Source organism: Myxocyprinus asiaticus, chromosome 10 (genome assembly GCF_019703515.2).
Source record: "Myxocyprinus asiaticus isolate MX2 ecotype Aquarium Trade chromosome 10, UBuf_Myxa_2, whole genome shotgun sequence".
NCBI lineage: Eukaryota > Metazoa > Chordata > Actinopteri > Cypriniformes > Catostomidae > Myxocyprinus > Myxocyprinus asiaticus.
Genome location: NC_059353.1, coordinates 43,812,019 through 43,838,615, shown reverse-complemented (window position 1 = coordinate 43,838,615; position 26,597 = coordinate 43,812,019). Strand labels below are relative to the sequence as shown.

Genomic DNA, 26,597 nt, shown 5'->3' with positions numbered 1-26,597 from the left:
TAGTTTGGACTGGCTCCAGGTTTGCGCTCTGATTTTACACACTCATGCATTGAGTTAGACCTGTTTCACACCGCACGCTTAAGCAGTGTGTAAGCGTAGCTGCACTGTAAAGGATATAACAGTGCTTTCACACTAACAATGTTTCTGCTGCTTAACAGAACTTGCAACTCTATATGGTAAATAAAAATGTTGGTATTTATTTTAAATGCTGCCATAAATGATAAAAATGAGCCTGAAAATTATGACAGTGGCGACATTTTTGCAAATTGACATCACGTTCCGAGGTGAAATGTCCATTGTGTGGCCCTAAAAGACAGTTCTCCCAAAACAGATACGTTTCTTAAGTTTAATGCTCTATTGAGTTTTAAATCAACAAAACCTACCTCCCTTCCCTAAACCTTTACCTAAAACTAATCGATAGTGTCATAAAAGCAAATGTGACATGAAGATCGCAATTACTGAAGCAACCTTGTTACTTTGTTGTCTCTCACCCTTATGGTGTGTTATCGTGTGTTGACTTGCGTGCTCTTCTGGACTCATACACTGGTCCTTTGCATTGCAATTGTAATGCTCTTTCAGTTGAGCTTCCACGCAACTTCATCACATTCTATTAAGCTTGTAAATGTAGTTGGTTATGTAATGCAAATGTAAAAGTAAGTGTTTATAAACGGACAATCTGCCGTTTTACTCGTGATCTTGTGTGAAAGTGAATAAAAGTAATTGTTGTTGTAGTGCCTCACCAGGGAACTGCCATGAGCCACGTAAAAATCATTTTATGATGAAAAAATGTAGGTATAGTAACGTGATTCTTTGAGACCAGGTTAAATAAAAAGGTTATTGGGAGTGAGCAAGTGAGAACTGGTACAAATGTGATGTTGTATTTTGGCATCGCTATATGCAATGCATAATTTAAATAAATTTAAACTGACCGATCTCAGTTCAGGATATTCTGTGCTGTCATTAAAGGGTTAAACTTTCGACATATGGAGTCATGTGACAAAACAACATGGCGCCGACCACAGCGGAGTATGTCTTTGGGAGAAACGCCAACAAAACTACATCTGATAAGAAACCTAATTAAGTTTTTACATTGAAGCCTGTTTGAGTCAAAAGAGTAGAGTCTCTAGTTTCATCCTATATGCCATTTTTAAAATCTGAGCAATTTAGCATGAAACGGCATGCTGCTAAACACAATGTACACTAATGTGTACTTTAGCGTTTTTCCTTAGAAATGCGTATTTACAGTGCAATATCACACTGAGAATCAATGGGTTGATCCAAAAGCTGAAAAGGTGTGCTTTCAGGGCTTTATATAGAGTCAGGATGAAAATACGATGCATTTCGAACTGTTCTGAGACCAGTGCAGACAGACAGCACACTGGAGGTTAAGTCATTCACTAAATAGGGAGCAAGGGTGCATCCTACAGCTTTCTATGCAGCTAAGTGCATTCACTCCTAAAATCTGACCAAATGTCCAGTTTCAGGCTGCAAATGATGTTTGGACCACTTAGCATGTTTGGCAGACATGATACAATAGTAATCAGTACATAGATTCAAAATGTGTAATGTATAACTTAATTTGAACATGTTTGGCAGTGATTGGATGATACTGGCCATTACTTTGAATCAGAATGAATTATGCTCATTTCTGATATAATGTCTGTAACATCTCAAAAACATGAATACCCAACACTCCTGGAAACAAACAGTTTGATTAAAAAAAAAAAATCTGACTTTCTATAGCTTGGTATTATTTAAAATTTCACAACTTAGTCATGCTGTCCACATACACTGCCGTTCAAAAGTTTGGGGTCACTTGACTGAAATGTTTCTCATGATCTTAAAGATCTTTTGATCTGAAGGCTTAAATGTTTGAAATTAGTGATACTAATATTAGTGATATTAGTGATTGGTGATACCTCAAGAAGTCGGTTGAGAAAACGCCAATTCTGCAAATTCTAGGCAAAGAGCGGCTACTTTATAGATGTTAAAATATAGCTTTTTTTTTATTATTTAGGATTTTTTTAGTCACAACACAATTCCCATAATTCCATTTCTGTTATTCCATAGTTTTGATGACTTCGCTATTATTCTAAAATGTGAAGAAAAAATAATAATAAAGAATGAGTAAGTGACCCCAAACTTTTGAACGGCAGTGTATGTTGCCATAAATTTTTAGGAAAACTATTTGCTTTATTTTTGCATGTTAATTAGGTGCTACTATTTACAAATCAAAAAGGGAAATGGAACATGTTAAATGAGGGTGATCTAAATAGTAATTAATCTACAAGCAACCCCAAACACCAAAGCATTAATTATAAACTTATTAAATTGTCTGTACTTAGTCAGATGGGTTTTCGTGCCTGTCACTGCATTTTGTTTTCAAACAATCGTTTGAGTAGTTAGTGCCATTATTTTATGGTGCTTTAACATAGCCTATTTTGCAAAAGATTAGGTAGCTAAATAGATTTAAAGTGCATTTTAAACATATTTTCTGCTGAATTCAGCATGCTATAGGTGGTAAAAATTGCCTCAGCGACAAAACTCTAATTGCAGCTTCACTTCTCTTACACATGTGGTGTGAAACAGGCCTTAGGTGCAACCCCCTGAAATACAGACGCATACAGACTGAAATAAGCTTAAAAATCTTTACTTAAACCGAAATACAGAAGAAATTTTCTATGATTTGTCTTGTAAGACAAAATGTTGATTATCAAAATTGATGTTATTGCATACAAACATAACATGGACATGTCACCAGCCAGACGTGTTTAATAAGGGCTGTAAATGGAGTTATAGACTGAATAATGGACTCAAGTTAGATTTCGAAGAGTTATGCACAGTATGTGAAACCAGACCCACTGAAAATTAGTTTTTACAATAATAGCTGTTTCAATAATTCAACATTACATGGCTTTAAATTCAACAACTTCCAATAGGAATGACATTTAGGATCAAGCATATCTAATGCACATCTAAGCATAAGAGAGAACTACAGAAATGTCATGTAAAATGTTTGTTTGTTTTTTTCTTATGAACATCATTCAGAAAGCCCAACAGCTTGTTTTCGTCATCCACGTTAATGTTATGCTCCTAGTTTTGGATCATCTTGATGTCTCTGTGGGATTTTTGTCAAAGGATTCTCTTCCCCACGCTGCATTGTTCTTTCTCTGAAGAATGTTTAATTCTCCGGAGGGGAAAATTCAGCGCAGCTGCAGCTCCTTGTTTGTGTCTGTTGTACGCACAGAGCTTAATGGAGCACTGCAACATGTCAAAGCGCACTGGCATCTCTGAGGTTCTCCAATTCAACGGTGCTAGAAAATATCCCTTCCTCATATATTCCATTTTGATCGGCCCGACACTCGACACCCTTCCCAAAAAAGTATACACAGCAATGTCAAATGAACATTTTGTATGTGCAAAGGCAACATGTTTTAGGTGAATATAATGACATAAAACAAAAAGCAACAATTAAAAAACAGTCTCAGCCAAAAATGAATAACAAAAGTACAATAGTGCAATTTTTCAGTTTTAAGAACCTCCTCTCCTCCTTTGGTTTGTCTGTGTGTGATTTTTTTTGGAGGAAAGTTAGTGGCGACTCCGTCTCGTGTTGGTCCTGCCTGAGTTTGCTCTGCTCTGTTCGCGCAAAGACTGGTCCCAACGCTGGCACAAATAAAAACATTAGTCAGGTTAATGGCACACTGCCATGTCAGCAGGACAGGCCATAGAACACAAAAATGTGCTACATGATGCCAGTGATGCTACATATACACCGGCCCCCAAAATATAAAGGTTTAAATTCTAAAACAATAGATATACTGCTGAAAATTAATACAAAATGTACTTGGACACTTTTCGGTTGTTAAACGTTAGTGTAATAATGTGCTGAACCACACCTGTGGTTACTCTGCAAGAACATTTGTGTGAAGTTCAGGGGAACAGACATTCGTCCACTAACAAACCTTGGGACCAGTTGGTAATTGCAAAAACGGCTCAGAAAAATTAAGTTAGTTCTGCAAGTCTAGCAGCATTTGTTTGTACCATAGATGCCACTTGCTTTGATATTTTGTTTCTAAAGCAATGATATTCATACAAATAATTTTTGGGGTCACTGTAAATGTGAAGAATTGTTCTTTTCCAGGGCAGAATCATTCTAGTCTAAAGATTCATACCTTCACTTTGCGTCCTATTTTGTCCTTCCACTTCTGTGCAATGGATCCATCAATGAGCAACAGTCTTTGAGAGAGAATTATGATTTATGAGAACAGAAATATAATCCACAAATATCATCATTATGCAATGAATCAGGCATTACCTTGACCGTTCTTCATTCTCATAACCCATGATAATGTATTCCTCATTGGCTGCCAGGGGAGGACACGGACAGCCAGAGTTGTAATAAAGGGTGACGATGTCTCGAGGGATGTTGACCAGAGAAGATTTCAGAACATCTTTGACCTCGACAATGGCGCTCAGATCATGATTCCGAGTCTTTATCTCTTTCACCCTTGCCCGGATGACTGTGAAGAAAGTGTGTCTAGTCTTTAATATTGCAAAACAAGTTTTAGTTTTACTTTTTGATGCTTTGGAATGAAAGAGATTGTGTTAGACATATAAAGCAAGCAAAACACAGTAGATTGAGACAGTTATGAACTTCACACTTTGTGCAGTATTTGCACAATATCATTCATAACTTACCGTAATTGTAATTGTTCTTTAAATATGTCTTAAGACCAAGTCGCACAGGCTTGCATTTGCATCGATCTGAAAAGGTAAAAGTATTTTGTTTCAGAATTTTTAAGTAAAGCAATAGTGAATCTATATTGTAAACCTTTTAAAGAATCTAACATTTTGCCAGGTTATTTAGCAACATATTTGCATATAATCTAGGCCTATTTCACAATGACTATCTGAGTATTATTCAAATATTAAATATTTTTGGTATAATATAAATAGATAAAAAAATACTTAATATAAATTTACATTATAGTTATTATGCATAAATAGTACCATTAGCTCCTTTGCAGTTGCCATTGTCTGAATCCATTGGGAAGTCTGGATTTCCTTTTGTATGAGAACCAGAACTGAGATTAATGTTCGACCCTCTGGATCTTAACTGTCTAGCCTAGATACTGAAATAAACCTGTTTAAATCTGCAATATTTAATAGACAAATGATCAAAATAGGCCAGAATAAATGTGAAAACTGACTTAAATTAAGATTTCAATAATTATCTTACCAGGATTACATTTTGAAGGGTCCTGATAGTAAGGATTATCTTTAGGGGAAAAATGTTCAAGGATTATTTACACAGAATGTCACTAATAATAATAATAATAATAATAATAATAATAATAATAATAGTGAGTGACACTTTACATTACAGTGTCCACATTACACATATTAAATATTGTAAATATTAAAAATAATATACTCTGTATTTATATAAATCCAGTTTACATTTAATATAATAATAAAAAGAATAATAATAATAATCATCATAATAATAATAAAAGTAACACTTTACATTATAGTGTCCACATTACACATATTAAATATTGTAAATATTACAATTAATCACTAGAATAATATACTCTGTACTTATATAAATCCAGTTTACATGTACTATATTAATAATATAATATATATAATAATAATAATAATGAGTAACACATTATATTATAGCGTCCGTGTTACGCACATTTTTAATTATATATATACGTATTACAATTATCCACTATAATAATAACTCTGTTTTTATATATGTGCACAGTTTACATGTACACTGTAATAATAATAATAATAATTAGTGACACTTTACATTACAGTGTAAAGACAACACACATTAAATATTGTAAATATTAAAATTGACCACTGTAATAATATACCCTGTACTTATATAAATCCAGTTCACATGTACTATAGTAGTAGTAATAATATTAATAATTTATAATAATAATGAGTCACTTTACATTATTGTCCATGTTACACATATTTAATATTATATACAATTAACCACTATAGTAATGACTCTGTACTTGTACAAGTGCACATGTACACTATAAATATAATAATAATAATAGTGAGTGACATTTTACACAAAATTAATCACTGTAATAATATACTCTGTACTTATAGAAATCCAGTTTACATGTACTATATTAATAATATATTATATATATATAATAATAATAATGAGTAACACTTTACATTATAGTGTCCATGCATGTTACACATATAAAATGTTATATAAATAAAAAAATATCCACTATAGTAATTGTGTAAGTGCACAGTTTACATGTACACGGTAATAATAATAATAATAACCTGGCCCCTCCGCCTTGACTATAGCCTCAGGTGAGATGCACACTCCTCGGTCATACACGGGCAGCTCCTCGCAGGCCAGGCTCTCCGGCCACGTGTGGTTGTATCTTTTCATGACCGGCTCGCAGCCGCACTTGGCCCGCTCGCACACGGACTTGCACGGCTTGATGGGGTCGTGCTGGAAGTCGATGGTGCAGATGGGCGCATACATGGCGCACAGGAAGAACAGCAGATCTGGGCTGCACTGGGTGCCCAGGAGCCCCTCGAACTGCTCGATAGCGAGCACGGCGTTGGCCTGCGTGCTGTGATGAAGATGGTTTGGCATCTTGGTCATGTTCCACGGCATGGACCGGCACATGGGGATGCGGATTGACTCGCACGACGCCGCCGTGGTGCCCCTGGGGATCTCCAAGAGACAGGCGATGGCCAGGACGCAGATGAACAACTCGAAGGAAAACATCTTCGTTTGTTAATAAATGCACAAAACTGAGAGCAGTATGCGATAGGGAAGCTATTTATAATTCACCATGGAGATCGCTTGCGCGCAAAACCTCAGTGGTCCCCGCCGGTGCCAAGAAAAGTTCCTCAAACCAACTTCACCATACCGAAGTCTTGCGTCACACTCGGAGAAAAAGAGCTCATCCTTTAAAATGATCGATGAAAATGAGGAGGAAAACAGTCGACGAATGAAGAGCTTCTCTCATGAAAATGGTGACGCACAAAAGGAGTCGTTGGGTTCCTCGCTCCAGAAGCGCGTTGGATAAGTGTTCTCTCCTCCAGCTCCGGCTGAAAGAAAGCAGCTTGAAACAGCCGGAGGAGACGGCAAAGTGAAGGAGGAGATAGAGAAGGAAGAGGTGGGCTGTGGACCCGGGACCCGCTGCTTTATATCCCCAGCCCACCTCCTCCTCACAATACATCGCTCCCGTCTCCTGCTGCGTTCTCAAACACGCGCTCCTATAGGCGCTAGACTGTTGACTTACTGCTGCCATAAATGACTTCAAGACAAAAGCCGTGTTTGAATAAGGAAAATAGTGCATAAATTGTTTTGTACACCTACAGGGTGTGTTCATTTAAAGGTAGACGCTCTAATCAGCATCTGTCTGTGTTAATTAGGGCACTACAAAGTGAGGTAAAACCAAAAATAAAGGAGAAGGGTCACACTTCACATGTTCTGGTTACTTTGTATTTATTTACTTACTATATAAGTACGCACTGAGTAATTAACAGCATAGGCTTAAAAGGATAGTTCACCCAAAAATACAATTCTCTCATCATTTACTGAGTTTCTTGTCATCCCAGATGTGCATGACTTTCTTTATTCTGCTGGACACAAACGAAGATGTTTAGAAGAATATCTCAGCTCTGTAGGTCCATACAATGCAAGTAAATGGTGGCCCAAACTTTGAAGCTCCAAAAAGCACATAAAGTCAGCTTAAAAGTAACTAAATAAGACTCCAGTGGTTTACTCCATGCCTTTTGAAGCGATCCACACAGATTTGGGTGAGAACAGACCAAAATATAACTTTTTGTTGTTGTTGTTGTTTCTGCAAATCTTAGGCAAACATGATTTCAAGCACAATTACACTTCTTAGCTCCATCTAGCACTCTGCGCATGCATCAAGCACAAGGAAGTATAATCGAGCTTGAAATCATGATTGTGCCTACAGACTGCAATGTGTAATGTGTACAGTGAAAAGGAGTTATACTTTGGTCCGTTCTCACCCACAATCAATTGGATTACTTCAGAAGACATTCATTGAACCACTGGAGTTTTATGGATTAATTTTATGCTACCTTTAGGTGCTTTTTGGAGCTTCAAAGTTCCTTTCTTTCTTCTTTGTTCTGCAGAAGAAAGAAAGTCATACACATTTGAAATGGCATGAGGGTGAGTAAATGATGAGATCATTTTCTTTTTTGGGTGAACTCTGTAGGTCCATACAATGCAAGTTAATGGTGACCAAAACTAAAAGCACATAAATGCAGCACATCTCCTTGGCGATCATGATTTCAAGCTCGATTACACGTCCTAGTGCTTGACGCATGCGCAGAGCTCTAGATGGCGCTAGGAAGTGTAATCAGCAGCTCGTTTCGAAGGCTGCCTGCTAGGTAGGACGTGTCCTTTGAAGGCTGCAGTATACTGAGCGTCCTTCTTTAAAGGAGAGGGTCTTGTAGGACAAACGGAAATGGAACCTAACATGGTTGCTATGACAGCACACCACTCTTTAACAAGCGCAAGCGCTTTAAGTGAGAAGGGAACAAAGTCCCTTTAGAAGGGAATGTATGAGGTACATTTTAGGAGAGTTAATGATGTAAAGAGAAAAGAAAATAGATTTTACAGGTGTACTTTTAGTCTAATACTTTATTTTAATTATATATTAATATAATTATACATATAATATACTCTGCACCCATCTACTGAGGTACTTCAACTTGGGAATTAACATTACTTACGTTTGAACATTATATTTACCGGCAATTTCTTTTTTAGACATTTCCGTTGAAGCAAAGAATTGTGGGTTGTGAGTGCCCACGAAGGATACTCCTCATGCATCCTCCGAATTCCCGTGAAAGAAGTTAGCATTCGAAGTGTTCTACTCGCTTTTCTGAAACGAGACAGCCTTGATGACGTATGCGGCCGACAAACGCGACCTCCGGAGGACGCAGCCTTCCAAACGAGACACAGCCACAGACCTGAACTTTCGGCCCGGAGTACTTGAATCTGATTGGTAAATCTTGGCATTCTGTGGTAAAATATTTTTGTATAATGTCCGTTAAACTGTACAATAAAACGTTGTCAATTTCCCTATATATTTATGGTCTTTTCTCACACTAATAAAACATTTTCTAATTCATTTTCAGTTAATCAACATGATCAATGTATCAGCCTCAATTATATCAATACTTAATGTCCTATTTATTTGGCATGTATAGTCATGTAATACCTCTCACGGTTTAACACCGGTTCTATCTAAAATAGCTCGTAAACAACTAAAATGTGAAAATAAAAAGGAGAAGCAAACAAAAGGAAAATACACTCACTGAGCACTTTATTAGGAACATTGTGGTCCTAATAAAGTGCCCGACGTGATCTTCTGCTGTTGTAGCCCATCCACCTCAAGGTTTGACGTGTTGTGTATTCTACTCACTACAATTGTACAGAGTGGTTACCCGAGTTACCATAGCCTTTCTGTCAGCTCGAACCAGTCTGGCCATTCTCCATTGACCTCTCTCATCAACAAGGCATTTCCGTCCACAGAACTGCCGTTCACTGGATGCTTTTTATGTTTTTGGCACCATTCTGAGTAAACTCTAGAGACTGTTGTGCGTGAAAATCCCACGCGATCAGCAGTTACAGAAATACCCAAACCAGCCTGTCTGGCACCAACAATAATGCCACGGTCGAAATCACTGAGATCACATTTTTTCCCCCATTCTGATGGTTGATGTGAACATTAACTGAAGCTCCTGACACATATCTACATGATTTTATGCACTGCACTGCTGCCACACGATTGGCTGATTAGATAATCGCATGAATAAGTAGGTGTACAGGTGGTCCTAATAGTGGTCAAGAGTGTATTTTTGTATCTTTTGCTCCATAAAAGTAGCATCTGCACAAAATGTGTGTGCACTTTGGCTGTGTTTAGAAGATTTAGATCAGTAACTTTAGATCAAAGAGTCTGAATAGTGCTCATGTCAGCTTGGACAGAATAGTAAATATGCTGTTTTTAGAACTCATCTTTCAGGTTTCTTCATAATGCAAAAATCACAGATGCAAACTGTTACAGAGTTACCACTCTTTTTGACCAACAAATATCTATGATGTTTATCATCTCCAGTCCTTTGTGATTACTCGAATAGAAAAAGCACAAAAACTCGATTCGCTAATGAATCATTCAGACCAACCTGTGAACCAATTCGACTGGTTCATTGAAAAGAACCGACTTAAGAGAACAAATCGCTCAACATCACTATGGCTCGCAAGGAAGTTTTCCTCTACATAACAGCAATATTTTGCTGATAAAACATTTTAGAAATGAGAATCACTAGAAAAAAAACCCAAAACAAATTATATTCACTTTTTTCAGGAAAACTCAACCTTAAAATTTCGTGATATTTCCAGGTTTGCCATGACTGCGAGAACCCTGCTGTTATGTAAAGAATGACCGTAAAAATTATGTAAGCATTCATTATTTTTACAGCACTGAACAGCATAAAGTGGACCAGTAAAACTGCATATGACCTGATGTTTATTCATGTTACAGAAGATACACTGTCATTTCAAAAATTCAAAACATATAAAACTGGTTATGGGAGAGGAGGGGAGAAACAATTAATGAACATTCAATAAATATGTAAGAATGTTTATTATAGCTCACAGACAGGTACAATGGAGTGTCAATGCCACAAGGCATCATGAAAGTTAGTTAAAAAATTATACTATGCTTTGTACAAACAACACTGGGTTGTTTTTATAACGTAGTTATGCACAATTCTGCCGTTTCAATCCAAATGAGATGGTTACATCCATTAATTTGGCAAATAAGTCAAAGGAACACAAAAGTGTAAAGGCAAAAAAAAAAAAGAAAAGAAAAAAAAAAGCAAATTCACAAGGAAGGTGAGAAAGAAAAAAGCACGCAGTAACCCACAAAGATTAGATCTAGAACAACATCAAAAGAAGAATCACTGTTTCATAGAAGCATCTGTCATCTTAACAAGCATTTAGCATGATGTATTTTTTTATTTTTTTTATAATTCACCCTAGCCCTCCCTCCCACTTCCTAACACACACAATTAACTATTTTATGTGTTTGTTTCCATGTTTAACCATTGCAAAATTAAAACACAACCAAAAGAAAAGGTCAAAAATTATATTTAGTGTCACTAGTCCATGGGATCAAACTTGATTATTGTAAGTGGTCAATAAAAATTTGTTTTTCTTCCTTTTTTCCCCCCTCTATTTAGTGTCATAAAAGTTTTGATCCCATTAAAAGTCTCATACTGGTAAGACTATAGTGTTGGAGAATCCTACGGAGTAGTATGGAATGAGAGCTGATATCTCCGCTCCTTCAGGTGCACAGGAATTCTTATGCGGAAGAGGACACAGACTGCTTGTACACAGCATGGTAGGCATTCCGGAGCAGGACGTACGGGAAGCAGGATTCCAAGAGATCCATGGTGAGGAATGGTGATTCTTGAACGATCTAGATTTATACACAAATAGACAAAAACAATTACATTTTGAAAAGAATGATAAACACCCTTCTCGCTTTCCATTACACTCAAATACAACAACTTTTGCAGATTACGCTTGAAAATGTGGAAAATCCCCCAGACCAATCTCCCACAAGCCTTCGAGGCCATTCACACCGAACGCGCTTATTACATCTGTCTGTGCTGTTTTTCAATAGTTTTTTCTTTTATGTAAACATGCACTAGGTATTCATCTTTGATTGTTACGCCACAGTTTTTTCAGCATCTCGTGCAGAAGAGCCGAATCAAGTTAAAAAGAACTTAAAAAAAAAAAAAAAAAAAAAACGCATCTCAATACCCTAGTTCTCATGACTTTTTAACGATCTTTCCAGTTATTTGAGGTTACTGGCTAAGGATGTTTCAAAAAATCATCATTCCCCCCCCCACCCACTTCCCAATTTGGAATGGCCAATTCCCACGACTTAGCAGGTCCTCGTGGTGGTGCGGTTACTCACCTCAATCCGGGTGGTGGAGGACAAGTCTCAGTTGTCAATCCGCACATCTTATCACGTGGCTCGTTGTGCATGACACCGCGGAGACTCCGCATGTGGAAGCTCATGCTACTCTCCGCGATCCACGCACAACTTACCACGCGCCCCTTTGAGAGCAAGAACCACTAATCGTGACCACGAGGAGGTTACCTCATGTGACTCCACCCTCCCAAGCAACCGGGCCAATTTGGTTGCTTTGGAGACCTGGCTAAAAAATCATTTTGATTCAGACGATTCGCTAATGAATCACTGAGACTGATTTTTCTAAGCCCGTTCGACTGATTCATTGAAAATAAATGATTCGAAAGAAGAATCTACTCACAAATAAAACATCACTATGGTTTAGGAACAAGTTTGACTACACAAGCTCAACAAAAGCTATTAAAACTGTTTTAGAGCAGAACTTAAGAAAACTGAATATTCAGTTAATACATTTACATGACTTTTCCAGGCTTGGGAAACACAATTTAAAAACTCCAAAATATCCCCCGACTGTGAAGACCCTTGTACATATCTGAGGCATTTTGTGATTTTCAGTGCCATTTTTGCCTCCAAGCACACTACTTTAAGTACTAAAGATGAATGTGGAAATATGGAAAACTGTGTTTAGTCTTGTAACAGCAGTGTGGATTTACTCACCATGTCCAGGAGCAGGTAAACAGACTCTCTGTTTCGTGTAGTGGTTTTATCTGTCTCCTGTCCAATCTTCAGCAGACTGGAGGAGGCAAGCTGAGGAGCAGAGAATTACAGGATTTTATTAAGCAGCAAAGTCCCACTGTGATACTTTCATTGCAGAGTTGCATAAATACAGTGTTTCTTATTGATATGTTGTTGTAAATTGTACAATGTATAGTAAAAGCAAGTACAAATTCCAGTGTATCCTTTAACCTCATGCGACCCCGCGTACACATGCGTGGATGTTATATTTTGGCTTTGCTATATGCAACCCATAATTGAAATTAATTTAAATGAACTTTCAACACACTGAATCATACGACAAAACAACATGGCACCGACCACAGCGGAGTTTGTCTTTGGGAGAAACGCCAACAAATCTACATCTGATAAGAAACCTAATTATGGTTTACATTGAAACCTGTTTGAGTCAAATAGTCTCTAGTTTCATCCGATATGCCATTTTAAAAATTTGAGCGTTTTATAGCAAAACACCACACTGTTAAGCACAATTTATTACACTAATGTAAAGTACACTAATGTGTACTTTAGTGCATTTTTCCCCTGGAAAACGTACATTGTCTGGCCAAAAAAAAAAATGTTGCACACTCGACCGCTGTTGGACTGCTTTTAGCTTTGATTACAGCGTGCATTCGTCATTGCATTGTTTCGACAACCTTATGCAACGTCACAACATTTATTTCCATCCTGAGTTGCATTAATTTTTGGCAGAGATCTTGTACTGATGACAGGAGAGTCGAACCACTCCGTAAAGTCTTCTCCAGCACATCCCAAAGACTTTCAGTGGGGTTAAGGTCAGGACTCTGTGGTGGCCAATTCATGTGTGAAAATGATTCCTCATGCTCCCTGAACCACTCTTTCACAATTTGAGCCAGATGAATCTTGGCATTGTCATCCTGGAATATGCCCATGCCATCAGGGTAGAAAAAAATCCATTGATGGGAGAACCTGGTCATTCAGTACATTCAGGTAGTCAGCTGACTTCGTTTTATTGCTGCATAACATTGCTGAGCCTAGACCTGGCCAAATGAAGCAACCCCAGATCATAACACTGCCTCCAGAGGCTTGTAAAGTGGGCACTATGTATGACAGGTGTATCGCTTCATGCGCTTCCCTTCTCACCCTGATGCGCCCATCACTTTAGAATAGGGTAAATCTGGACTCATCAGACCACATGACCATTTTCCATTGTACTATATTTATTGTGCATTATCACACTGATGTGCAATTCAAACTGTTCTGAGACCAGTGCATACAGACAGCACACTGGAGGTTAAGTCATTCACTAAATAGGGAGCATCCTATAGCTCTTTACGCTGCTAAGGGCATCCAATCCAAACTTCTTATCAAAAGTTCAGTTTCAGGCTGAAGATAATGTTTGGACCACACAACATGTTTGGCAGACATGGGACAATAGTAATCAGTACATAGATTCAGAATTTATTATGTATAATTTTATTTTAACATGGTTGTCAGTGATTGGATGAGGCTGGCCACTATTTTGAACCAGAATTAATTATGCTAATTTATGATGTAATGTCTGCAACGTCTCAAAAACACGAATAAACAACACTATTTTTAGGCAAACTACCCCTTTAACCCATGAATTTGGATGAGTATGACCAGCATTTTAACTTACTGCAAGGAACTCTTTCAGCCGATCCTCTATGCTGCCCTTGTGGATAGTGAAGAGCGCTGCGGCAATCTGGTTTATCGCTTTAGCCAGGCAGTGAATGTTGTTGCAATGACCTTAAAAGATTTATAGAGAGTTAACAAATACATGATAATGTCATACGCATTAAAACTATGTGGTTTCGTTGTTCCAGTGGACTGCAGTTCAAACAGCACAGATATAATCTAATTTCATTCGCAGTGGTTCAGTGCGAGTCTGAAATGTAAAAATTGGTACCTTCTATTGCGGGGCTGTACTGTGACATCACGTTGCTGGCCAGGGTCGGCATGGAAACGGCCACGAAGACCATCAACAGGCAGGCAATCTTGTACTCTTCCTCAGGGCTGATATTCTCTGTTACAAACACGGAGAATTAGGTTCATGATTTGTGCTTTTGGTAACGCAGTAAACACTCACATGTTGCCATTGTGCAAGGCAAGAAAATTGCAAGGATTGCATTTCTCTCTCTGGACAGTGTCCGAAAATCTGCGCAAAGAGCCAAGAAAAACGGCACTAATGTCCAAAAATTAAGTCTTGTTTATGTTATTAACGCAGCAGCATTTGGGAGTGATTCAATTAAGTTTAATTATTAGTTTGAGTTGACTTGCTATTTTGATAGTAAACAGAAGAGGTTTGGATTGAACCTTTAGGGGAATAGAACAAAAACATCAGTGCTGGCCAAGAGGCAGTGGAAGGTCTGAGAGCTGCTCTGAGAAACTGAAAGCTGTTCACCGGAGAGCTTTGCTCAATTCTGGAGAACTATGCCTGAGGTATGAGGCAGGAGATATATTTAAGGCTCTTCTCAGGAAGCTTATTCCTCAAACTGGTTCTAATGCATGATGAAAACAGCAGTGTTGGGGAAGGTACTCTGGAATGGCTACTCGAAATTTAAAGAAATATGCGGGGTCCATTACAAGTTAAGCTCAATTGACAGCATTTGTGGCATAATATTGATTACCACAAAAAATTATTTCGACTCGTCCCCCCCCCCCCTTTCTTAAAAATAAATAAATAAATAAAAATCAAGGTTACAGTGAGGCACTTCCAATGGGAGTGAATGGGGCCAATTTCTGGAGGGTTGAAAGGCAGAAATGTAAAGCTTATAATTTAATACAAGCACAAAAATTAATACCTCTGTTAAAACTCATGTATTATTTGGGCTGTAAAGTTGTTTAAATTGTCGTTTCTAAAGTCATTTTAGTGTTTGGGGCTTTAAATCGCCATGGCAACGAAGTTGTAAAATGGGACATTACACAGAAAAGGTTAGTAGAAGATTTTATCACACTAAAATCATGTTAATGCATACTGTCTACATTTTGTGGCTATATGTTTGAGTATTTTAACATTTACGGATTGGCCCCATTAACATCCATTGTGAGTGCCTCACTGTAACCAAGATTTTTGCCTTTTTTCAAAGAAAAGGAGGGACAAGTCGAAATTATTATTTGTGGTAATCAATATTACGCCACAAATGCTGTCGGTTGAGCTTAACTTGTATTGAACCTGGAGAAAGGAATAAGGAATAAATACTCTATTGAATGCAAGATGGAACGGCAAGCAGAAATATGAAGTATACCCCAGCATTAAGGGCGTCAATTAAGGTGACATCTTTAAACTTCAACATACAAATCTATGCTAAATACAACAACTACTAAAACTAGAAACAATTTATATAAATGTGTTGTAAAATGCTGCGCAGGAACAATTTATTGAAATGAACCATCCAAAACAACTGATTCACTAAAATGAATCGGACTCCCCAAATCTACTTAAGAGGACAGTTCAGAAGAGTGCATTTGATTATTGCCTCGGTTAGCTCAGCAGTAAAGTGGTGTGCACAATACAATGTGAATAAAAACCAGTGATGTAGCGTTTTATTCCACTACACTCATAGGAAAGCAGTATCAGATTGTAACAGTTCAAGGATGTGCAAGGAGGCGGCGGTAACCGGCTGAACAAAGTTTAATAAAAACTCAACATAAGAAAAATAAAACAAACACGAACACACATGCATGCCACGTGCGACTCTCTCTCGAACCGGCTTCTCCAGCTGCCCCTTATCTTGCTCTCCCGCTGATCAGCTGATTCAGCACTGGCCGTGCTCCATCACGGCCTAGCCACACCCTCCTCCTCGTCACACTAGTGTAATAGAGTGATGTCCCGATACCGATACTGGTATCGGAATTTGGTTCCGATACTATGCTCACATACTCATACCGATACCAAAAACTGATATCATCTGACATACAAATGTCATTGGGTAAACATTCAGTGCACAAATGAAATCCACGATTTTCCTAGTGTGATTATTAAACTGCAAAGGCTGCAACTTTATGAAATAAATATACGTATATTTCTGCATGTGCTCATGCAGACTACATATATAGTAGGGTTGTGCAGCGAAGCCATTATCTGTATCTGTATTTGTTCATATGACAAAATTATCTATATCTGTCTCTGTATTTGGATAGAACCGGGTGTGGTCAGGGCTTAAACTGAAGTGTGTTAAAAATAAATGAAACGCCCATTTTTAAATGTTACTCTATTAATAAAAAAAAGTTTCTATTAATAAAATATGCCTTGTGTGTGCCTTTTCATAATAATAGCCTAATAATAATAATTATTATTATTATTCAATTATTATTTACTTAAATGATAATGTAATACTTTTGTTTTCTTTACAGATGAAGCCGAATTTGTTGGCCACATTAACTGTGGAATATATATCGTTAACTTTGGTTTCTCCTGGTATTTCTGATTATTATCTGCTGAAACATAATTTTCGTTCGTCTGTTCATGTATAACAACATTATTCTGGAGGCAGGAGGTGTCAAGCAAAATGTGAAATGTCAAGCACACATTTTGCAGTGAATAATAAATACAAATTCAAGCATAAAAATAAATATAAAAAATAAATATAGCCTACAAACAGGTGAAAGTCCTGTAAATCTAACAGGAGTTTTTACGATAGGACACCATTATTTAGTTTAATAATAATAATAATAATAATAATAATAATAATAATAATAATGTTAAACGTATACAGCACCTTTTCAGAGCTCAAGAACACTTAACATTCTCAAATTTAGCACAGTTTAAAGAAGAACAAGAAAAAAGACAGCAAGTTTCAGTTTCTTTGTTTTATATTAGCAGGAATATTCTGAATATATGAATACTATATGGAGCATTTAAACCTTTATGGAACATTGTAACTTTTTTTGGAATAAAGTTTTAACCAGACTACCTTAATCGCTGATGTGAATATAAATGTGTTCAACTTTAAGAGACGGCTTGATGAGCTCCGACGTGAAATCATCACTTCAGGTCAGGAATTTAACACATGCGCTCAGGTTTAGGCTTTATATAAATACATCAGAATCACGTGTAAATCGTGTGATATATTAACATAGACATTTCAAGAAGGGAAAAGTGTATATGATGTCATATCTTAGTTAATATTACACTTGACAAGCTCCAGATGTGAACAATTTACAATTTTAAGACCGCGGCCATCCGATCTGAAATCACAATGTGCGCACTGCACGTATTCATTCATAAGGTTTACACTTTAGAACTATTGGCTGCACAGATTCATATATTTGTTGTAATTTAGAATATGTAAATTTTGTCGCTTTATGCTTGTGTTTCTTGGATTATCAGTCAAACTAATATTTTCTATATTATACGGATGAATCTGTTATTCGTTTTGAAGTCATTATTCGTGCCTTTCCGAATAGGGTATTCCGCTTTGGGCACATCCCTAACATTTAGTTAATGAAATCGCAGCCTTTCTGTGGTTTAAAATCACACTGGGTAACTTAGTGACCTGCACTTCCAGAGGTGTGAAGCTGTCATCACAAACCAGCTTCACTTGGTATACTGTCAAAATAAAAGCTTTATTTACAGGCATTTTTCCCACTACATTTAAACAGGCTCGAGTAATCCCGCTGCTGAAACAACCTACACTTAAACCCACACAAGTAAAACACTGCAGACCAGTCTCTCTCATCCCATTCATGGTGAAAACACTTGAAAAGGGCAGTTTTCAATCAGATCTCTGCCTATCTCTCACAGAACAAGCTGCTGGATGACAATCAGTCAGGCTTCAAAAGTGGACACTTCACCGAGACTGCCCTGTCTGTCACTGAGTCGCTGAGACAGGAGAAAGCTGGATCCAGATCATCTGTCCTGATTCTACTGGACCTTTGTGCAGCCTCTGACACAGTCAACCATGAGATCCTACTCTCCACCCTCTCTACTCTGGGCATCACAGGAACTGTGCTTGATTGGTTTAATTCCTATCTCTCAGGTAGGTCCTTCAAGGTAGCCTAGAGAGGTGAGGTGACCAAGTCATATCAGCTACTTACTGGGGTACCTCAGGGCTCAGTGCTTGGGCCACTTCTCTTCTTTATATACACAACATGACTGGGACCCATCATTCAGGCACATGGTTTCTCTTACCACTGCTTAGCTGATGACACAGCTCTACTTGTCTTTCCAGCCCAACGTCACCATAGTGACTGCTCGAATCTCTGCCTGTTTGGCAGACATCTTGGCCTGGATGAAGGAACACCACCTGCAACTTAATCCAGACAAGACTGATCTCCTTGTCTTTCCAGATAACCCTGCTGTTGAACACAACATCACAATGCAGCTGGGTTCAACTACAGTAACGCCTTCCAAAACGGTCAAAAATCTAGGGGTAACCATCGATAACCAACTAAATTCGACAGCACGATCATGTAGATTTACACTCTACAATATCAGGAAGACCCTTCCTCTCTGAACATGCCACACAACTTCTTGTTCAGTCACTTGTCATAACTAGACTGGACTACTGTAACGCTCTCATTGCAGGCCTCCCTGCATGCACAATTAGACCCCTGCAAACAATCCAGAATGCATCAGCACGTCTGGTCTTTAATGAACCAAAGAGAGCGCATGTTACACCACTCCTAGTCTCTCTTCATTGGCTGCCGGTTGACGCACATATCAAATTCAAGGCTCTGATGCTGGCATACAGAACAGTCACTGGATCTGCTCCAGCATACCTTACATCATTTGTGCAGAGCTACGTTTCCACCAGAAGCCTGCGGTCGGCTAAGGAATGGAGCCTTGTTGTACCAACACAAAGAGGCTCCAAAACACTTTCCCGGACTTTCGGTTTCATAGTACCACATTGGTGGAATGACCTTCCCAACTCCATCCATGAAGCTGACTCACTTTCTGTCTTCATAAAACAGCTAAAGACATCTTTTCCATGAGCACTTAACCAGTCACTAAATCAAAATAAATAATAATAATTCTTGTTGCACTTTAATCAGTCATGAATACGGCTATTCTGATGCTAGTGAAACTTTGTAATACAGCACTTTTTGTACCACTGTCTCCTTAAGATGATTCGCTTATGTTTTCCTCTTTAGTAAGTCGCTTTGGATAAAAGTGTCTGCCAAATGAATAAATGTAAAATGTAAATGTATTTAAATGGACAAACATACTAAATAAATATATAACTACTGTATAGTTATGAAATATTCACTGTAATAATAATAATAATAATAATAATAATATATTTAAGCATTACCTCACATTTGTGATGCTTGTGCAGCACTCTGACAAAAATAACTTCAATGTTGTATTTTGAGGATCTGTATAAAAGCACTTAATATGATAAAAATAATGCAATGTTATGTTAAAAATTACAGGTAATTGTTCTATTTTCATTTGATTAACATTATTGAATTAATTTATTTAGACACCCTTTGATGATAAAGTGTAATGAAACTGTTGAATATGGAATTTGTGAAAACAAAAAAAGAATTTGTAAAAAAAGAAACAAAAAAAGAAAAAGGATTTTGTAGGGCCATACATGTTAACATGCAGACATGCTTCTGTTTATGAAAAAGAATCTTCCTCTTAAATTTGCAAAAGAATCGATATTGATAGACAGCCTTTACATCTTGGAGTTAAAGTTGCTGAAACCAGCAGGTCAGCTCTCTTGGTTTTGCTTATAGTGATAATTTGTATTAAAAAAATGTATCTGTTCAATTGTATTGCATTGTAATTTTACAGTATTTTATTTAAAAACTGCAACATTACAAAAAATAAATAAATAAAATAAAGCAAAAAACAAAAACAAAACAAAAAAACAGGTATCGGCGAGTACTAAAAAGGAAATATCGGTACTCATACTTGTTCTCAAAAAAAATAGTATCGGGACATCCCTAGTGTAATATCGTTTTGTAGCATAACTACTTTTAATTACTCAACACTAGAAAACAGTCTATGATTTCTAAAATCTGCAGATCTGCTGCAGAAAATCATTTTTATTTTATAACTCAAGGTTGCTATTACAAAAGGCCTAGCCAAGTGGGACTTTGAATGTGCTTGTAAACTCATCCAAAACAGAAATAATAAGATACAGGTGTGTTACAGTGCGAGGTTACACTGTAATCACTATACGAGTGAGCGTCCTAATGCTGTGGTACTTCACTAGATTAGATCTGATACAAACCTTGTCATGCAATTTAACTTTTCAACCCACAACCGAAACAAACTTTTACAGCAAACTAGCTTGCATCCAAGGTCTTAATACAGAGATTTTCTGGAAAAATCATTTGGCATAAGATGGTCTTTCCTGTCTTTGTATATTTAAGAGTGAAAATTTGAGCAGCAAATAGCTTTTTGGAAAAAGAATTGCTGTTCAACAGTTCTTTCAAGTGTGTATGAACCAACGTCACACTTTGGTAAAAGCCTATTTTGCGGCAAACGCTGATGAAAGCAGCATTCCAAATTTTGGTTGCTCAAATCTAGAGCGAAAACTCCTGATGCATATCATGTTCTTCAGAGGCCAACTCAAATGTTCCACAGAAGATCCAGTTAGTGCATTTTATTTTCCTCTGATTAGGGAAAAATGAGTCCATTTATGTTTCGATGCCAACAGGGATTTAACTGTTGCACATCTGGGTTGAAATGGTGGATTTTGACACATACTGCAATAGGTTACGCATTTAATCTCTCATATTGCTGCTGCTTTGATACCAAGGCTAACAATGGAAAAAAAAATTCTGACAATTTTCTAAAGGAATTGCAAATTGTATTTGTAATTATGTTTTCTATACAAAGTCAAAAATTCAAACGCAACTGTAAATTTGTCTATATGCAGCAAAGTGCAAATAGTAATGGCAATGATACACTGACGTAATGCATTAAACCTATTATAATATTTGAATATTTTGAACTGAATGGTAAATGATGCACATCTACAATTTGCGATTGCATATGAATTGTCACACTGTTTCTGTCCACAAATAGAAAACAGCAGTTCAAAAACAATTTGTAATTTCTTTTGAATATTTCCTGGAATAAACTTCCATAGCTAACAAAGGCATAAAACTACATTGAAACAGCAGCTCTCATGATGGCCAGGGTGTACAGAAATTACTATATATCAAGCGATGCCTTTTGTCTCTAAATGAAGACACGTTTTGCCCATGATCCTCTGACAGTAGAAATGTATATTTTAAGTGTGTTCACTCTGTTCTCTTTAAAATAATTACATTGACCTCTTTCAGTCGACCCAAAAGTGAACAGAGTGAAAAAAAAAAAACACTTCTCTTTGCATTCACATTGTACCTGAACTTGAAAAGTGTACTCATTCTCTTGTTTGCCCCTCCCTACACACTGTCCTAGTGACAATTACCAAATAATATCTCAAATAATTTACCAGACTTCTGGGAAGACAGAGCCACAACCAGAGCAGGGTCGATCTCACAGGGCAGGCCTGCAGCAGAAGAAAGCTCATACACGTTCATGGCGACCTGAGAAAAAGGAGAGGGAAAGTTTGTCCATTTCCGGTCCAGTGACAAAGTATTACTGGTACCAGCAAATCTAAATGTAACATACCTTCATGTCAGTTTCACGAGGAATGTGGTCTTTGAAGTCTTCCACAGAGCTCACCAGGAAGGGAATGTGGCAGGACAGCACCTGAAGAGGACACATCTGTGGTTAAAGCTTTCAAACTTAAAAAGTGGTAACTTCCATGTCATTCCAACGCCCTAATGTTTTCTATCTTCCATGAAACACAAAAGGAGATGTTAGACAGAAAAGCTACTTTTTTTCCACAGAATGAAAGTGGATGGTGATTTGTACCATCAAGCTCAAAAGGACAAAAAGGCACAATAAAGTCTCAAAAAAGTCTTCTGAAGCAATGCAATAGCTTTGTGTAAGACTGAAATTTGAGCCATTATTCACTGATAATCTTAAACTCTTAAATCTGATTCGCACTTCTGCATATTCGAACCTGTCGCATATTCAAAATGTTGTGATTATGAATGTCATTCGGGATCGCTGATGTCAAACCTGGTGTGACAGGTGTCCATGTGCCATTTATATTTATTCGAATGAGATTTGAGAGCCTCAGCAGAAGGAAGATTATCGGTGAATAATAACTTACAGTTGAAGTCAGAAGTTTACATACATCTTAGCCAAATACATTTAAACTCAGTTTTTCACAAGTCCTGACATTAATTTTTTAGAAAACATTGCCTGTTCTAGGTCAGTTAGGATCACTATATTTTAAGAATGTGAAATGTCAGAATAATAGTAAAGAGAATGATTTATTGCAGCTTTTATTTCTTTCATCACATTCCCAGTGGGTCAGAAGTTTACATACACTTTGTTAGTATTTGGCAGCATTGCCTTTACATTTTTTAACTTGGGTCAAATGCTTTGGGTAGCCTTCCACAATAAGTTGCTAGAGTTTTGGCCCATTCCTCCAGACAGAACTGGTGTAACTGAATCAGGTTTGTAAGGCCTCCTTGCTTGCACATGCTTTTTCAGTTCTGCCCACAAATTTTCTATTGGATTGAGGTCAGGGCTTTGTGATTGCCACTCCAATACCTTGACTTTGTTGTTCTTAAGCCATTTTGCCAAAACTTGAGGTATGCTTGGGGTCATTGTCCATTTGGAAGACCCATCTGCGACGAGCTTTAACTTCCTGGCTGATGTCTTGAGATGTTGCTTCAATATATCCACATTTCCCTCCTCATGACGCCAACTATTTTGTAAAGTGCACCAGACCCTCCTGCAGCAAAGCACCCCCACGACATGATGTTGCCATCCCCATGCTTCACGGTTGGGATGGTGTTCTTCGGCTTGCAAGCCTCATCCTTTTTCCTCCAAACATAACGATGGTCATTATGGCCAAACAGTTACATTTTTGATTCATCAGACCAGAGGACATTTCTCTAAAAAGTAAGATCTTTGTCCCCATGTGCCCTTGCAAACTGTTGTCTTGCTTTTTTATGGCGGTTTTGGAGCAGTGGCTTCTTCTTGCTGAGCAGCCTTTCAGGTTATGTCAATATAGGACTCGTTTTCCTGTGGATATATATATACATGTCTACCTGTTTCCTCCAGCATCTTCACAAGGTCCTTTGCTGTTGTTCTGGGATTGATTTGCACTTTTCGCACCAACTTCGTTCATCTCTAGGAGACAGAATGTGTCTCCTTCCTGAGTGGTATGATGGCTGCGTGGTCCCATGGTGTTTATACTTGCGTACTATTGTTTGTACAGATGAACGTGATGCCTTCAGGCATTTGGAAATTGCTCCCAAGGATGATCCAGACTTGTGGAGGTCCACATTTTTTTTTTCCTGAGGTCTTGGCTGATTTATTTTGATTTTCCCATGATGTCAAGCAAAGAGGCACTGAGTTTGAAGGTAGGCCTTAAAATACATCCACAGGTACACCTCCAATTAGCCTATCAGAAGCTAATTGGCTAATTGTCTAAAGGCTTTACATAATTTTCTGGAATTTTCCAAGCTGCTTAAAGGCACAGTTAACTTAGTGTATGTAAAGTTCTGACCCACTAGAATTGTGATATATGTAATTAAAAGTGAAACAATCTGTCTGTAAACAATTGTTGGAAAAATTACTCATGTCATACACAAAGTAGATGTCCTAAACGACTTGCCAAAACTATAGTTTGCCAATATCAAATCTGTGGAGTTGTTCAAAAATGAGTTTTAATGACTTCAACGTAAGTGTAAACTTCTGACTTCAACTGTAAATAGTTCCTCACACAAAGCTACCATATGGCTTTAGAAGACTTGGAATATAGCGCATGAGTCGTATTTGTATGTTTTTTATGTCTTTTTTGGAGTTTGGCAGTATAAATCACCATCTACTTTCCTTGTATGGAAAAAGAGTGGCTCGGACATCCTGCCTAACATCACCTTATTTGTTTCATGGATGAAAAAATTATAATTTTTTGGGTGAACTATTCCTTTATGATGGCAGCTATGACATCTGTAGCAAGTGCTGTCCATGCACAGACAGTGAGTATGAGGTGAGTCATGGGAGAAGCAAAACGTCTGAATAACAAACTCACATCACGGAGAGCTTCCTGAGCCAGAGAGCGGAATGACAGAATCACGCCAATGATGGTCATCCGTTTTAGCACGCTGTCAACCGCTACAGAAATAGAAGACAAGTCATATTAATAACTAGTGGTCGACCAATATGGGTTCTTTAATGGCCGATGCCAATATCCAGAGAGCAGGGTGGCCGATAGGCCGATACAATGCCGATATATCACACAATTATCACACTTATTTAGCACTATATTTCCTCAATTTCACACAAAACTAAAAAAAAAAATACTTTATTTTAAATGGTAGATGGCAGTTTCTTCAGATTTCTGTTTAGTCATCAAATTTTAGTAATTTATTTGCACATGAAGAAATTGTTAATATATTAGGAAGAAAGAAATAACAGTACACACAATAGTCCAAAAACCATGGATAGCATGTCCACGTTAGCAATCGCATTTATTAAAAAAAAAAAAATCGAATTAAACCAACTGTACATACAGTGCATAGTGAATAAGACATTTACTTATAGCGCACGTGAAGCATTTTTACCTTGGGCTGCATCCGAAAACGTAGACAGCTGACTTATCAGGTAATGGCTTAACTGACATCTGTTCTGAATGAATGGAACTTTTAAGGAAACTGGTCTCCAAACAGTTTGAAAAGCACCTTATTTTCATCGTACCGCTGTATACAGCTCCTGCGGCAGCATTTTCCTGGTTTCGGATGCAGCCTTGAAGTTGCACCCACGCGCTTGTGCGGATCCAGCATGAGCCTCAATCTCCTGACAGTTTAAACAGCCTGGATCGCCTGCTTGGACTGTCGTCATGATTTGTGAATGAGAGGAACTTTTGATCCTGATCCTGAAGTTTTTGATTCTGGCTGATGGAATACGTGCTTCAGAGGAAGATATTAGAGGAGTGCTCGACGGTACGAAAACGCTGGATTTTCACGAGGTTCGTGAATGACATCTGTTTAAACAAGATATCTGCATATTTGCAAACAGTATATCATACAAGTTTTATTGATATTTGCCTTTTATCATTAGAAATGTTACAGGGAACTGTTGAGGATAGACTGTTAGAATACGTGCTTCAGAGGAAGATTTATCTTTTTTTTTGGATCTGCTGAAGTTGTGTGAGGTTGGTTTATTACTTCTGTTTAAATGAGATATGTGCATATTTGCAGATGGTATATGATATTAGTTTTACTGATATTTGACTTTTCCTCATTAGACAAGACAGTTAAAAGTTACAGGGAACTGTCGAGGAGAGAGAGAATGAAACAGGCGAGCACTTTAACATTATGAGCTCAAACGTGTCTGCCGCGGCTCTGATATGCAGACTGTTTAAATGACACTGTGCAGAAGTTGAGTGTTATTACAGCTCATACCATGAGATTACAAACAGCTATTGTCTAATATTGTGGATCTAGAACAGTCTTTCTAATTTCTGACCCATTTACAATTTTAATAGAAGTTTGTGCATCAAAGAACTAAGACTCTTCACACTTCAGTCATTTGTAATTACTGGATAAACATTTTAAAACATTTTCAAAAATAATTTTGAATCAGAATGATTCACCAATGAATCATTCAGACCAATTTGTGAAACTTTCTGACCTATTCACTGACTTAAAAGAATGATTCGCTTACAAATCACTTTGGCTTATGGGCAAGTTTTACTCTATACAAGAACAATACCTAGCTGATAAGATATTGTTAGGCAGAGGACAACTAGAAAAAATTATATTTACTATATACATTTTCATGACTTATAAGATTTGATCAAT

At 37.5% G+C, this 26,597-nt stretch overlaps 2 protein-coding genes across 9 annotated transcripts in view; both read right to left on the bottom strand.

Annotated features, from left to right (window-relative positions):
- Nucleotides 1–2,634: 2,634 nt before the first annotated feature.
- On the bottom strand, nucleotides 2,635–7,204 carry LOC127447381 (secreted frizzled-related protein 3-like). Of its 4 annotated transcripts, XM_051709224.1 has the most exons (8): nucleotides 6,328–7,204; nucleotides 5,240–5,278; nucleotides 5,011–5,064; nucleotides 4,699–4,764; nucleotides 4,316–4,520; nucleotides 4,173–4,236; nucleotides 3,540–3,663; nucleotides 2,635–3,370 (listed from the first exon to the last, which is right to left on the bottom strand). In XM_051709224.1, exons 1-7 carry the CDS (start codon nucleotides 6,782–6,784, stop codon nucleotides 3,589–3,591), a joined length of 960 nt encoding a protein of 319 aa, XP_051565184.1. In that variant the 5' UTR covers nucleotides 6,785–7,204; the 3' UTR covers nucleotides 2,635–3,370; nucleotides 3,540–3,588. The 4 variants fall into 4 exon arrangements, with proteins under 4 accessions (XP_051565184.1, XP_051565183.1, XP_051565185.1 ...); XM_051709223.1 differs by having other exon boundaries at nucleotides 2,635–3,663; nucleotides 6,328–7,203; XM_051709225.1 differs by lacking the exon at nucleotides 5,240–5,278 and having other exon boundaries at nucleotides 2,635–3,663; nucleotides 6,328–7,203.
- A 3,468-nt stretch (nucleotides 7,205–10,672) lies between these two features.
- LOC127447371 (nck-associated protein 1) overlaps nucleotides 10,673–26,597 on the bottom strand; it is an 86,840-nt gene continuing 70,915 nt past the window's right edge. For all 5 annotated transcript variants that reach the window (XM_051709193.1, XM_051709194.1, XM_051709195.1 and 2 more), the window contains 7 exons: nucleotides 24,827–24,909; nucleotides 22,342–22,422; nucleotides 22,163–22,256; nucleotides 14,674–14,790; nucleotides 14,404–14,513; nucleotides 12,708–12,797; nucleotides 10,673–11,528 (listed from right to left, as the gene is read on the bottom strand). In XM_051709193.1, coding sequence (XP_051565153.1) covers nucleotides 11,412–11,528; nucleotides 12,708–12,797; nucleotides 14,404–14,513; nucleotides 14,674–14,790; nucleotides 22,163–22,256; nucleotides 22,342–22,422; nucleotides 24,827–24,909 — 692 coding nt within the window. In that variant the 3' untranslated portion in view covers nucleotides 10,673–11,411. The remainder of the gene's footprint in view (nucleotides 11,529–12,707; nucleotides 12,798–14,403; nucleotides 14,514–14,673; nucleotides 14,791–22,162; nucleotides 22,257–22,341; nucleotides 22,423–24,826; nucleotides 24,910–26,597) is intronic.

Excerpts from the sequence above, each read along its gene's own strand:
- LOC127447381 (XM_051709224.1), bottom strand. The coding sequence starts at position 6,784 with ATGTTTTCCTTCGAGTTGTTCATCTGCGTCCTGGCCATCGCCTGTCTC. Across the intron at positions 5,279-6,327 it reads AGTCAAGGCGGAGGGGCCAG|ATAATCCTTACTATCAGGAC; the intron begins GTTATTATTATT and ends TTTCCCCTAAAG. Across the intron at positions 4,521-4,698 it reads AAAGAACAATTACAATTACG|TCATCCGGGCAAGGGTGAAA; the intron begins GTAAGTTATGAA and ends CTTTCTTCACAG.